General features: G+C 41.5%; 1 protein-coding gene across 2 annotated transcripts in view; it reads left to right on the plus strand.

Moving 5' to 3' along the window:
• Nucleotides 1-14,667, plus strand: part of OSBPL3 (oxysterol binding protein like 3) — a 206,624-nt gene that overhangs the window by 134,357 nt on the left and 57,600 nt on the right. For both annotated transcript variants that reach the window (XM_032642739.1, XM_032642740.1), the window contains 8 exons: nucleotides 743-859; nucleotides 1,287-1,340; nucleotides 2,857-2,970; nucleotides 5,655-5,822; nucleotides 6,413-6,536; nucleotides 8,343-8,446; nucleotides 8,649-8,741; nucleotides 9,795-9,951. In XM_032642739.1, coding sequence (XP_032498630.1) covers nucleotides 743-859; nucleotides 1,287-1,340; nucleotides 2,857-2,970; nucleotides 5,655-5,822; nucleotides 6,413-6,536; nucleotides 8,343-8,446; nucleotides 8,649-8,741; nucleotides 9,795-9,951 — 931 coding nt within the window. The remainder of the gene's footprint in view (nucleotides 1-742; nucleotides 860-1,286; nucleotides 1,341-2,856; nucleotides 2,971-5,654; nucleotides 5,823-6,412; nucleotides 6,537-8,342; nucleotides 8,447-8,648; nucleotides 8,742-9,794; nucleotides 9,952-14,667) is intronic.

Here is a 14,667-nt window from a genome sequence, read left to right on the forward strand (position 1 = left end):
CCAAATAGCTAACAGTGGAAGATTTATAGTAATAACTACTTGTACCTCAAAATTGCAAACAGCTTAGTAGAGCAATAATTGCACCCTCCCCTCACCAAAGTTTGTGAAACAAAAGAAAGGAGGAGAAAACAAAACTTCTGGGCAAAGAGGATGAAAATACTTGTTGCAGAACCACCTTTTTGATGCTTCAAGATTTCCAACATTTAAATACCTAGAATTTGGGGGTAGTGTGACTAAATCATCATTTTGACCAACGTGTTGTGTTTACCAACTTGCATGCAGTCTCACACTTTTCAGCCAATTTTCCCAGCCACCCCTACCCCTCCTGCCTAGCCTCCATCCTGATGTATGTAGCTTTGGGTTCAAATTCAGACCGAAGTCTAGTGGTGAGTGAAAATTACTGATGATGTCAAAGGGAACAAAAATAGAACTTACAGGAAAGTCTTTACCTTTAGCTGTGGTTGTCAAGGTTCAAGCACCAAAAAAGACAGAGACATTCCCTTCTGAGAGAGAGCATTTCAACAACAACAACAACAACAAAAAAAATTTGATGCCACTAAATAATAGCATTAAATCTGTAAAGTCAAAGAACTGTACATAAATTAAATTTGAGTTTCTTCTCCCCAACACACCCAGCCAGTCTCATCATCTTGGATGGATTTACTGATGGGATCGAGTGCTTCTTAACATTACTGTTTTTTTTAAAGATAGCCATTGAGCCTGAACTCTTTTGTTGGAACAGGACAGCTGGGAAGTGGTGGAAGGACTGAGGGGAGAGATGAATTACACCCAGGAGCCACCAATTCAGCAAGGATTTTTGCTGAAAAAAAGGAAATGGCCCTTGAAAGGCTGGCACAAGGTAAGAACTGGCCTGGGACGCACCCTCGTTTGCACCTACACTCCCCACTCAGGACCCGGTTCTTAAGCACTTACATTTAATTTGAAGTTGAGCATGGAGACCAAGAGAAGGATGTTTAAATGGAATGTCTTTATTTTTTTTATTTCTTTTTGGCTGCCTTGGGGCTTCGTTGCTTCGCGCGGGCTTTCTCTAGTTGCGGCGAGCGAGGGCTACTCTGTTGCGGTGCGCGGGCTTCTCATTGCGGTGGCTTCTCTTGTTGCGGAGCACGGGCCCTAGGCACACGGGCTTAGTTGCTCTGTGGCATGTGGGATCTTCCCAGACCAGGGATCAAAACCGTGTCCCCCGCACTGGCAGGTGGATTCTTAACCACTGCACCACCAGGGAGGTCCTGGGAATGTCTTAATGAATTCTGCTTTATTCCCCACAGAGATTCTTCTATCTGGACAAAGGAATCTTGAAATATGCCAAGAACCAAAGTGATGTAAGTTGTCTTGTTAATCCAGTATGCTATTGAAGAATTCTAAAGGGCTAGTGGTTGTCAGCTCATGGATGAGATTGTGCATATTTGAGAACTACATTTCCCTAAACTGGAGATCAGGTTACCTCTCAGGGAACAGAGGTACCTGCTCCCTGCTGTCCCTGCTCTGGGTTCTGGGTGGGCTCAGTTCACCCACCAAGTAGAGGTGCAGGAGCCCCTATCAACACCCTACTGGGTATCCAGGCATGGGTTCTGGTCTTAGGGTTGTGCTGTGGGGTTCTCTGGGTTGGGGAGACCTCTTCACAGTGAGCTAACAGGAACAAAACAGAGAGCGTGCCCCTCCCACTGTTATGGGGACTGAGGGGTTTAGTGGAGAAGGCCCTTGGTGAAGCTGACGGGAGGTTCCCCTGTGTGTGGACACCAGGTGGACAGCCCTTGAGCACTCGGAATGACTACTGGTCCTGCCCTCGTAGGGATCCCTCTCTCACCCAGCACTTCTCTCCTCTCGTCTTCCTCTCTTCGCCTCTGTCACGGTGCTCACCTTGTTGGGGCGAATACAGAAACGTGCCATAGTGCCTGACCCACAGTGGCCTGTATTAGCTTCCTTACTCCTCTTTTAATTTTTATTTTTAAATTTTTTTTTTTGGTTTCTTCAGCTTTTAAAGAAATTTTAAAATTAATTTTTATTGGATTATAGTTGATTTATAATGTTGTGTTAGTTTCTGCTGTACAGCAAAGTGAATCAATTATACATATATCCATTCTTTTTTAGATTCCATTCCCATACGGGTCATTACAGAGTATTGAGTAGAGTTCCCTGTGCTATACAGTAGGTCCTTATTAGTTATCTATTTTATATAGTAATGTGTATATGTCAATCCCAGGCTCCCAATTTATCCCCCCTTCCGCTTTGGTAACCATATTACTCAGCCGTAAAAAAGAATGAAATAATGCGATTTGCAGCTACGTGGATGGACCTAGAGATTGTCTTATTGAGTGAAGTAAGTCAGACAAAGACAACTATCATCTGATATAGCTTATATGTGGAATCTAAAAAATGGTACAAATGAACCTATTTACCAAACAGAAATGGAGTCACAGATGTAGAAAACAAACCTACTCCTCTTTTTAAGTCACTTCCAAATGAATTTAGACACCGGAAACTATTTCTGCAGGAGGCGGTGAAGTTAACAGGTGAATTCACTGTCATAGGGGTCATGGCGCTAACTTTTTAGTTTCTTCACCTCCTTGCTTCCTCACTTTGCAATGTGCAAACTGCTTGTTACTTAACCCTCTGTAATTCAGTCTCCCGTCTGTAAAAGGGGAGATGTTTCCTCCCTCACAGGTTAAATAGGATGATGTGTGTCCGTGCTAGTTCATGCTAAGTACTGGAGAAGTGTAGTTATTATGTTTACTGTTAGTGGGTGTGGAAGGGAAGGGTAGAGGGAAAGAGTGTTAAGGATGTTCCGATGGTTTTTAACACCGTGGTTCTCAAGGGGCCCCCTTTGTGCCTCTGCAGATAGAGAGAGAGAAGCTGCATGGCTGCATTGATGTCGGGCTCTCGGTCATGTCTGTGAAGAAGTCGTCAAAGTGCATAGATCTAGACACCGAGGAGCACATTTATCATCTGAAGGTGACACTGCTTCCCAGATGCTGTCTCCTGTTGCACAGAGTTCCTTTATGTTGTGAAGGGATTGTCAGTTATAGTACCGTTGGTGATGCCTTTTGAATTTCAAAACATCCAGCCAACATGTAGAAGATCTTCATTATGAAAGTATTTCTAAGGATATATCTATTGCTTTCTGGATGGGACAGTTCTTCATTGTGTAAGACTGTCTCTTACACTGCTGAACGTTTAGCCTCATTGTCTCTTATCCCCTAAATCCCTGCCTCCCTTGTGATTGTGACATCAGTAACAAAAAACCAAAAAACAGAAAACTTCATGTTTCCAAATACAAACCCCCTCTACCCCCAGGCAGTACCATCTTTAGTGAAGAACCATTTACTATAGGTTAAAATGTTTCCTTGGGCTTCCCTGGTGGCGCAGTGGTTGAGAATCTGCCTGCCAATGCAGGGGACATGGGTTCGAGCCCTGGTCTGGGAGGATCCCACATGTCGCGGAGCAACTAGGCCCTTGAGCCACAACTACTGAGCCTGCGCGTCTGGAGCCTGTGCTCCGCAACAAGAGGCCGCGATAGAGGCCCGCGCACCGCGATGAAGAGTAGCCCCCGCTCGCCGCAACTACAGAAAGCCCTCGCATGGAAACGAAGACCCAACACAGCAAAAATAAGTTAATTAATTAATAAACTCCTACCCCCAACATCTTCTTAAAAAAAAAAAAAGTTTTCTGAAATAAAATATGATCTTCAGTCTGAGAAGCCCCATCTTACAACTTAGACTAAATTTATAGGGATTCCATTAAAATTCTCATACCACAGTGATGTCAAAAATTTTCCCCCTAAAGGATGGGTCTCCAAATAGTATTTCTGAAAGCTGCTTAACTACCCTCTTCTGCCCCTTCTCCTGCAGGTGGTATAGATAGTTAAAAGCATGAAGCAAGAGCTTTGGAGATACAGATCTGGTTCAGATCTTGACTGCCTGCCTACTTACTAGCTTTCAACCTTTGACAAATCATTTAATCTCTGAAAGTCTCAGTTTTCTCACCACCCTCCCACCCTGACAATGGGAGTTCCAGTGCTCGTCTTGTAGGGCTGCATGTAGAAAACTTGACGTAATGCCTGACCCACAGTAAGCTCAATATGTTTACATAAAACTATTAGGTGGTACCCGAGTGTTAGAAATTAATTGAGAAAACGTTAAGAGTCTTTTCTTACTTGGACAAATTACTTGGAATATTGGGAGTGGGGGCTGTGCTTTGGGAAAATAAAAGCATGAGATTATGAACTCCCCATCTTAATGTGTCCCTGTCCTCCCCATAGCACGTCGTGGTACTTGGGCAAATACGTGCTTAGCACATACGTGGGCTTGATTGCCCCCACGGCAAAGACATATCCAGCCCACCCTGTCGATGTGCCGAGGGTGAGAAGCCCTGCTGTACGCAATTACCTACAGCCACGGGCATAGGGGCTTAGGCTTAGGGAATAGTACATATTTGACTGTCCTGGGCAGTCAGTTAACAACATCTGGGAAATGAAGTACATTTCAAGAACATAATTTAAAGGAGACAAATAGATGTGAGTCTGTTTGTGTTGCTTCTACTTGTAAACGACACATCCAGTAGCCCCTGGAGGAGTTTTAAGTCTTGTGTGTACTTCTAATCCATAGCAAACATAAACGCCGACCGAACACTTCCTACGTGAAGGATGTTGCTGACGTTTATTTCCACATCCTTGCTCTCAGTAGCAGCATTAGTAAAGATTTTAACTGAATTGACCTGGATTTTTCTTCTTGGAAGTTAACCTACCATACATCCTTTTGAGGTCTTTTAAATTGCCACTTCATGAGTCTCTGTGTTCTCGTATATAGATATATATCATTTTTCGTTTTGAAAGCATTAATACACCATCATGCACACACAAATATTGACTATTAAGAAATATCTGTGGTGCAGAGGTGCTTGTTGTATTCTTTTTAGTACTTTTATGCACATTTGAAATACTTTATAATAAAAGTTACTAGATACAAACATTACTCTTCATAGAAATTATACATTGATAGTCACTCCTGGAGAGAATGGCTAAAAGTTTGTGTATGTGTGTTTGAAAAATCCTGGAAATCACTGATAAAACTTTATCAGATTTTTGTTTTCTAAGAGTGGGAGAAATGTTCTTTTAAGTAACCTTCACATTCATTAACATATATTCCTCAGCACCATATTCTTTGTCAGAGAAGATTAACAAGATTAAATATTTTAGGAAGAATTTATTAATTCATCCCAGTTCAGAGAAGATGGGTCTGAAAAGTCTGAATTATAAAAGAGTTTTTTTTTAAAATGGTGCTAATATTTTTAGTACGGTTAGTAGAAACTGGGACAAGAGAACTTGGAACTACTTTAAGAGACGGATAAATGTAAATTTCAGCTTATTTGTTCTTTAATATTTCCTAATAATAACATAACAATTGGAGTCTTTCATAGAATGCCTAAATGTAGAGTTTATGAAGACCATTTTTGCTCTCCATCTCCTTCTCCAGCTTGTTCCATAGACTACATAAATGTAAATGAAGTCAATAAACTGGTATTTCCACATTTCTACACATGACAGTATGAAGAGGTGCTAGGAGTGACCTCAATGTGATGACTAATTTTTCCTTAGAGTGACTGACATTCTCGTCTCCTTTCAACCCAACATAATCTAGGTAAAGTCAGAGGAAGTCTTTGATGAGTGGGTATCCAAACTTCGCCACCACAGAATATATCGTCAGAATGAAATCGCCATGTTTCCACACGAAGTTAATCACTTTTTCCCAGGATCTGCTGTCACAGACTCTGGTTCTGAGGTCTTGGACACCATTTCCAGTAGGAAGGTAATGATTTGCTGATAATGAATCTGAAGGAAGGTGGCTTTGTGTGTGGGGGAGTCTGCTCTCGGGGGCCGTGTCTGAGGAATGAAGGGTTTGTGGGGAGGAGCAGGGTAAGCTTGGGCTGGGATTTCTTGCGTCTGTGTGTCCACTCAGTCAGAACGAGGGCCAGAAGGGCAACTATTAATGCTGAGAGTGTAACTGGAGAACAGCATGTACGGAGGGATTTAATATCCCTGAAAGCTCCAGCTTTCTCTTGACCAGTTTGACTTCAGTTGGCTTTCTGGTTGTAACATACAAGAGGTGCACTTAGAGTCATACAGAATAGCAAAATCTTTCCCAACATTTGTGTCATTATTTCAGTGTGGTTATCATTTGACAGGAGGAGAAATCAGGGGCCTGTAGCATGGTATGGCCACGCTGTTAATAGCTGGAGGTCTCAGGGTCTCCAGGGGACTGCTTTGCTAGAAGCTTCTTCCTTATTATGGGCAGATGGCTTCCATTAGCTACAAGCCCACTTTATTATCCTTTACCCCAAAGTGTTCCCACCGAGCTCTGTTTTCATTTATAATGTGCTTTTGTCATCTGTGGAACAGCATAGCAGTATATCAAAGCAGAATTCGTTTCAAACCGGAAGCAATTTATCATTTTCTTGTGATGGTGAGACTCGAGTTCCATTATGGTTACAGTCTTCAGAGGACATGGAAAAATGCTCTAAAGGTAGAGTGACTCGAAACCTCTGCTTCTTTCTGTCAAAACCTCTGCTCTTAGATTATACTGGCTTGGTATTCAGACCCCAGATGAATTTGTATCCTCCCCCTTCACTGGTCTACATTCCCTGTCATATTTTGCTTATGAAGTCTGCACTGGTGATCAACAAAAGGCACTTTCCTTTAGAGTTTTATGTCTTCCCCTGGGTGTGCGTGCAGATAGGTTTCCTTTTCTGTTCTTTAAGCACTGATGCCTGATTTCCATATGGCCTACTAAATCACAGAATCCAGGGATGGGGTCTGCACAGTTCGCTATATTTTTTTAAGTGCCAAAAATGCATCTGATGCACATCCAAGAATTTAAATCACTGTTCCAGAGGTGAGTGGGTGAACCAAATGGAGATCCCCACCAAACGGGTGTTCTCTACCCTGGCTGCCCGTTAGAATCGCCAAGAGAGCTTTTAAAATGCAGGATACGCATGCCCAGGCCCCTGTCCCAAAGAATCTTTTTAAATTAGTGTGGGATGGGGCCCTGGCATCACTACTTTTCCCGCAGTTCCTCAAGTGATCCTGATAAGGAGCCAGGGTTGAGAACGCTTACCGTATAGAAGCTCTGTGTTCTCAACCTTAATTAGCTAAGAATCACCCAAGGAACTAAAGAAAAAAAGTCACCAGTGGGATTGGGGGTGTTTTAATTTAATTGCCTGGGGATGGGACTTGGACATAGGTGATTTTAAAAATGTCACCAGTTGATTTTTAAAGTGTAGCCACAACTGAGAACCACTATCAGAGAAAGATGCCTGAAAATTGCACTTTTGCCTGTTGAATGCAGATCTTATCACACCTGGAGGCACATACGTGTTGCCCTCCCAATAAATATGAGCTTCACTGAGTGACATTTTGGGACAGTACTCCCTGAAGTGTTTTCCCTGGACCAGCAGCATTGGCCTGGCCTGGGAACCTATTAGAAATACGAATTCTCAGCTTCAACTCAGAGAGACTGAATCAGAAACTGGGGGGTGGGGCCCAGCAATCTGATTTAACAAGTTCTCCAGGTGATTCTGATGACACCAAAGTTTGAGAGCCACCGTCTTTAGGCTTTTGGACCTTGATTTCTCAGGAGGAACAGCCACCGTCATCCAGTGAACAGCACATTGAGGACTAGCTTTTGAGTTAGTGACCCAGGAACGGGGCTGAGGATGCTCTGTGGAGGGGCTGAGGTCAGTCTGTGGAGGACCATGATGGTCCTCTTGCAGGTCCATGATTGACAACGTTATCCTTAGAGACCAATACACCGTTCATTTTAATTTCATTCATTTAACTTGTGTTGGGTCCTTAGAATCGGATAGTGACAGCCTGTTCCTAAAAGATTAGAAGTAACAATGATGGTGCTGGTGATGATGATGGTGACGGTGATGGCGATGAAGACTGATTTATTTAGTGCTTACCATATGCTGGGTACTCTAAATGTACTCTGCATTTATCAACTCATTTTTAACTCAACTATCCTGTGAGATAGGTATATAATTACCCCCGGTTTCCAGATGAGGAAGCTGAGACACAGAGAAGTTATGTAATTTGCCCAAGATTCACAGTTCGTAAAGTACGTTCAAACTGCGGCAGCGTGGTTCTCCAGATGTATGCCCTTAACCACAATGGTCTACTGTCTCTCCTGTAAGAAGGGAAGTGAAGTTTCCTATCCTTATGAGATGTAAAAGCAAATAGAGATAAATGAGAAAAGTAGCTGGCACTAGCAGAGGGAAGCTGGAATGCAAGATAAGTGTGTTTGACTCCTCCTCTTGCTTTTCTCCCACAGAACTGGCAAACTGTCATGCCTGCCTGGTGGAGATGAGCCAGCTTCTGCAAAGTATGGACGTCCTGCATCGGACATATTCGGCTCCGGCTATCAATGTCATCCAGGTTAGCCAGATCCCGCTTCTGTTTCATTCTGGCACTCCTCCGCTTTCCTCTCTCCTCCCAGCCTTTCACTAACAGGGAAGTTGTCTTGTTGGTTGCTTCAGCCAGATTCAAGGGGATGGAGGTGGTCTCTTTGGTGTGTGTCTTTCCCTATGGGTTTGGTAGACCTTACTGTTTGTGCTCTCTTTCCTGTTTTGAAACAAAGGGTGGATCTTTTGAAAGTCCCAAAAAGGAAAAAAGATCACATAGGAGATGGCGGTCCAGAGCTGTTGGCAAAGACGCTAAAGGAACGCTGCAGGTAACCCTTGCTTCCCTCCCCAGGCTGGTTTCCTCATGGACATGTGCTGGGGACTCCTTGGACTCAAAGAGAAAAATAGACAAGTGAATATTCTGTAGTTATTCTCTCAAATACCCTGTGCAGAGAGAGGAATTCAGTCACTTAGATTTTCTGGAAGATTTTCTGAATACTAGAATAAGCATGTAATGAATATTGGGTAAAGGGTTTTGGTTTTCCCTTCTTTAATGCTTAGCCTGCCCGCTCTCTTCCCTGCTTCGGTGTGTGCCTTGATTTGTGGCTGCTGTGGTCGTGTGCTCTGACTCACCTCTTCTCCTGCAACTCAGTGGATTCATCATCCCTCTGAGCCCGCTGGCTGGAGCCTCTGGGAGCAGGACACTGTACAGACTCTCTCTTGCCTCTCGTCTCCAACCTTCCAATCCCCCATCAGAAGTTCACTGCATAACGCTAGCCGCTGACTTCCCAATGCGCGGCTAAGCCAGAAGCCACGATTTGCAGCTCAGCCATTGCATATTAAATTGCAGCATTGTCAGGGTCAAAATAAGTCAGAAACTTACAGAAACTGTTATACTCTTGTATATTAATAACTCTGGTTCAAAGCACTTTATGGGTTGAACTTAGATACTTTGAAAGCAAAGAGTGATTTGTATATCAACATGTGAGAAGGAGGTTTGTTTCGTAAGAAGCACCAGGTACAAGTAAAGAAAACACTTTAAAATCTACCCCATTAACTATTAGCAACCTAGATCCTGGGTGATTATTGCCAGGAGGAAGGAAATGAATTTAAACGAGAAACAGCCCGGCTGCTTTAGCTGTCATTTTCAACCTGTAGCTTTAATGCTGTGATCACCTCCAAAGGAAAATGTGATTTCTCATCTATTTTTATTTTGCAAGAAGCCAGTGAAAGTTTCTGTGACAAGTGTTTTCCTATAAGTTATCACTCAATTGAAAGACTTTTCTATAGAATGTTCTTAGTACTTTCCAGTCCTAGAAACAAGTAAATATTCTAAGCGATTCTTATCTAAAAAGAAATATCTCCCTTTGGTGTCACTTCAGGTCCCCAAACCTTTTTCTGGCCCAGTAAGACTGCATTCCTCCAATCCTAATTTGTCAACACTAGATTTTGGAGAAGACAAAAATTATTCCGATAGCTCTGAAACCTCATCAGAATTTTCTAAAATGCAAGAAGATCTGTGTCATATTGCCCATAAAGGTAAATGAGTTTTCTTTCTTCCTAATGTGTTTGATGAAAATGTTAAATGTTCGTCTGAATGTGGAATGTCCTTGGAGAGGGGAATCTTAGTTGGTTTGTTTTCTGCTCTATTAGGATTTCAGGCAATCTAATTTTTATTTTATTTCCCTGGTAGTACAGAGTGTATTGGCAACAAGTTTCTTTTTAACTCTGTAGGGGGGAAGGTAAGAGCCTTCAGTATACTTTAAAGGCTGAGCAATTTATATGCTGCTGATGAGAGAGTAAATTGGTACTTCTCTGGAGGGCATGTGACATCATGTTTCAAGTTTTAAAAAAGTCTGCCTATCCAGCAATTCCACTTTGAAGAATTCATTCATAGGAATTAATTTTAAAATTATCCAAAGATATCCATCATAGCAGTGTTTATCATATCAGAAATTAGAAATAGATTTTCACCATCATTAGGAAAATGCAAATCAAAAGCATGGTGAGACATTACCATGCACCTAATAGAATAGCTAAATTTAGAAAAAAAAACCTGACAGCTGGTAAGGATCCAGAGAAACTGGATCTCTCATCCATTGCTGGTGGCAATTCAAGATGGTACAGCCACTCTGGACACGTGTTTGGCAGTTTTATGTAAAACCAAACATGTACTTACCATACAACCCAACATTCACATTCCTGGGCATTTATCCCAGAGAAACGTAAACTTAAGTCCACACAAAATTCTATACACAACTGTTCAGAGCAGGTTTATTTGTATCAGCCAAAGACTGGAACAACCCAAATGTCATTCAACAGATGAATGGTTAAACAAAAGGTGGTACATCCACGCAGTGGAACACTACTCAGCGATGAAAAGGAATGAACGGTGGATACGCGGCACAGTGGAGGGGATCTCAAGGGCCTCATGTTGACCTAAAATAGCCAATCTCAAAAGGTGTCATAGTGTATGATTGAACTTATTAACACTTTTGTAGTGATACAAGCACAGAGATGGAGAAATGATTAGTGGCTGCCAGGGGTCAGGGACAAGGAGGAGGGCAAGTATGATTATAAAGGGGTAGTAAGAGGAATCCTGGTAGTGATGGAAAGCTCTATATCCTGATTCTAGTGGTGGGTCCCCGAATCTAGACATACAATAAAATTGCATTGACCACCATACATGTACACATATTCACAAGTGAGAGGCTGTCAAACTGGTGAAATCTGAATAAGAGCTGTAGGTTATACCAATGTTAATTTCCCAGGTTTGATGTTGTACCAAAGTTACGTAAGATGTTACCACCATGGGAAACTGGATGTAGGGCACCCAGGGCTTCTCTGTACTGTTCTTGTAACTTCCTGTGAGTCTATAAAAATTTCACAATAGCAAGCTTAAAAAAAAATTAGAAATAACCTAAATGCCTGACAGTAGAGGGATTGGATTTTTAAAATGCAATGTAATCATATACTAGAATACTCAACAGCTACAATAATAGTATCTACCTTATATCGAACACAGTGTCATGTCAGGTATTTGCTAATAAGCACTTAACATGCAGTATTTCATTGAATTCTAGCAGCAACCCGCAGAGTGTGTATGACTGTAACCTCTTATCTGTGCACACGTAAGAAACCTGAGGCTTAGAGAAGCCAAAGAACTTCGTGAGGGTCCCATGGTAGAAAGTAGCCAACCTGAGACTTGAATTCTAACCTGCCTGACCCCAGAGTCTGTGCTCCTTGCCTGGTGTCTCACTGCCCTCACAGATGGGGTAGCCAGGGTTATTTTTATTTTTATAGGTATTGGAAGATTGACACAACACATTGAGCAAAAAATATAAGGTATGATCCCATTATTTTTTTTTGGAAAAAATAAACTATATAAATCTGGCACGTATACGCATATTAAAAAAGTCTGAGAGGATACATACCAGCATTTTAGTGATGGAGACTGGGAGTACTTATTCTGCTTTTTAAAAAAAATTATCATAGATTTATCACTTTTTAAAGGAGAAGATGAATTAAAATTTTTTAAATGGGAGGGCAATACTTGAAGTGGGAGGAGAGAAGACGTTTCCTATTTTGCTTTTCTCTCATCACCCTGTATTTTTCTTCCTTTACATCACTGATTCCTTTGGCTCTTTTCCCTTACCCTACAAACTTAAAATAAAACACGTTGGTTATGAGGAAACCATTTTATGCTCTTTACAGATTCTTACCTCAAACTCTTGTCCAAGTGACCGTTAGAACCTTGTCTATGTTTGGCAGTACAACTTATCTGTAAAATGGGAAGAATTACCTGCCCCACCCCTTTAAAGATCTTCACACACCCCAGTGTGGTTCTCTAGTATTAAAGGACCACTTGTAATTAGGTTGTTTCATTTTAGGTTTTGTGGGAGGAAGTTCCTATACAGTACCATTACTTTTTAATAATATGCACTGTCTCTTTAAAAATGAGAAGCTAGTGCCTCCCTGCGGAAGGGAACTATCCTGATTTTACCTGCCTTGAAGAAGCTGCTTCCTCAGAAGGACAGCATTTGCTCTATTGAGTTGATCCCCTGACCCTGTCCTCCTGCAGAGGGCCTGACATTGTGCAAGGTTTATAATGGGCCTCAGCCAGCTGTTCTGTCTTTTGGGCTTTGTGAAAACCAGCTGGCTGCAGGGCTGCCACATACCTAGTCTAGGTCAAGATTTGTGCTCCGAGAAAAGTCCAGGAAAAGCTATTCAACTATAGCCCGTGCCCCATGGGCTTGCGAACAGTGAATTCCACAGGGAGCCCAGCAAGCTTTGTTTCATTCCTGTGGTTTTAGAGTGTACTTGCAGAGACTGAAAGATCTCGGGGAGTCCCTTTTACAGAGGCTGTAATTCAGAGGCCTCATGAAATGAAGACAGTTCTCAGGTTCTCCCTGTGTCCTGTGACCTTGCCTGCTTTCTCACTTCCATTCAAACTTTTGAAGCATCTTGACTTTTCTTCCTTTGTAAGCCTGATTTTGTTACTGACAGTTTTTACTGTACTTTCTTAACTGCATCACTAATCTGTTGACCATGACTTCAGAGCAGCTGATCTCAAGGCAAGAATTCCATTGTTGTTGTAAATAGTCTTATATTACCTACTTTTCTTCAGCTTGTTAAATGCATCTGAATTCTCCCTGTCTCATAGAAGTTGGATCAAATGGTAGGCAACTAATATACACCCATCCTAAAAAGTCTTTGTTGTATATTTTAGACTATAAATTTGATTTTTATGGTGTATCATTGAACTAATTCTCATTGGTTCATGTGTCTGGCTTTGTGTCTATGTTGACATATATATAAGCAAACAGAACAAAATGTACTAAAGTCTAAAAGTCATAAGTAATTTGCCTTACATATATTAGCTTTTACATATCCCAAAATGTATTTCATGGAACACTTTGCCCATATAACACTTTAAAAAACAGAAGAATTCCACGATCTAAAATGTTTGGAAAACACTGCTGACTATACTCTGCTTTGCATTTACACAAGAAGCAGTAAATATTAAAGGCCCTAGAGAAGTCCTGCAGCAGAGAAGCCTGTTAGCTTTGTTTAACTTAATGATTTTCAAATTTTCAACGTTGTTAGGGAAAATCTCCTCCCTCTTCCCCAAACTGCTGTCAGCTATTATCGCTCTGGAACTAAAGTTCCTGGAAACATGTCAGCAAACATTGTAAATAAGAAGCCTTTTTGGAGCTAACCCTCTATACAAGCTAAGTCAGAAAACTTGCATTCAACTAGGCCACCTCTGTTATGACTAGCTGTGGGACTTTCACCTCATTGATTAGCTTCTCTGGGCTTCAGTTGCCTCATTTGTTAAATGTCTTAAAGTAGTTGTCCTGACTCTTTGGCCTCTCAAATTCTGTAATTATCTTCTATGATTAATTGTTTTCCACTGAACAGAAATCATGCTGCTGCTTCTTGTTACAAGGAGATTTTGTGAGAGAGTGTTCTATTAGTAATACAAGCAAAAATTACCATATTTGATGAGCAGATTTAGGATGGGAAAGCAAGGACTAGTATAGGACTGGGGTCAGGGTACTCCAGTTAGAAGTGGATATTCACATTCTGCCTTGGAAGGGAAAAAAGTGAGGTTTTAGGGATACATCTCCTGCAACCTGTGGAAAATCTTTGCAGTGAGAGAAATCTTCATTTACGAATAGTAATAGTAATAGTAATCTTCTAGTTTGGTTGAATGCCTTGTTTTACTGCAGGCCATCTGAAAGCCAAGGGAATTGATTTGGTAAAGTGGCAGCCAGCTGAGTGCCATGTCTGTTTAATTTAGAGCAATAAACATGACAATGAAAAAAAAATTTTTTGTAACTACGTATAAAGTGACAGATGTTAACTATACTTATTGTGGTGTTCACTTCCAAATGTATACAAGTATTGAATCATTATGTTGTATACCTGAAACCAGTATAATGTTGTATGTCAGTTATACCTCAATTAAGAAAAGAATTGTAGTAAGATACTAAGTAAACTTACCAAAAAATGACAGTGACGAGGTGTTCCCCCAGGGACCCACTCAGATGGGCATGGGTATCCTGTGGAGTTGCAAGGGGTAGGGGTGCCTGTCTAAAAGGACCTAAAATGCAGTGAGTGAGTTAACTGCAGGGCTTGTTGCTTTCTGGGTGAGAGCTTCCACTGCTTCTACTGCTCCGTAGATTCTGGTCAATCTCTCATTCATAGAACTGCTACCCTGTGCATTTATTTATAAATGATGTTCCAGCAAGA

Source organism: Phocoena sinus, chromosome 9, assembly GCF_008692025.1.
Source record: "Phocoena sinus isolate mPhoSin1 chromosome 9, mPhoSin1.pri, whole genome shotgun sequence".
Taxonomy (NCBI): domain Eukaryota; kingdom Metazoa; phylum Chordata; class Mammalia; order Artiodactyla; family Phocoenidae; genus Phocoena; species Phocoena sinus.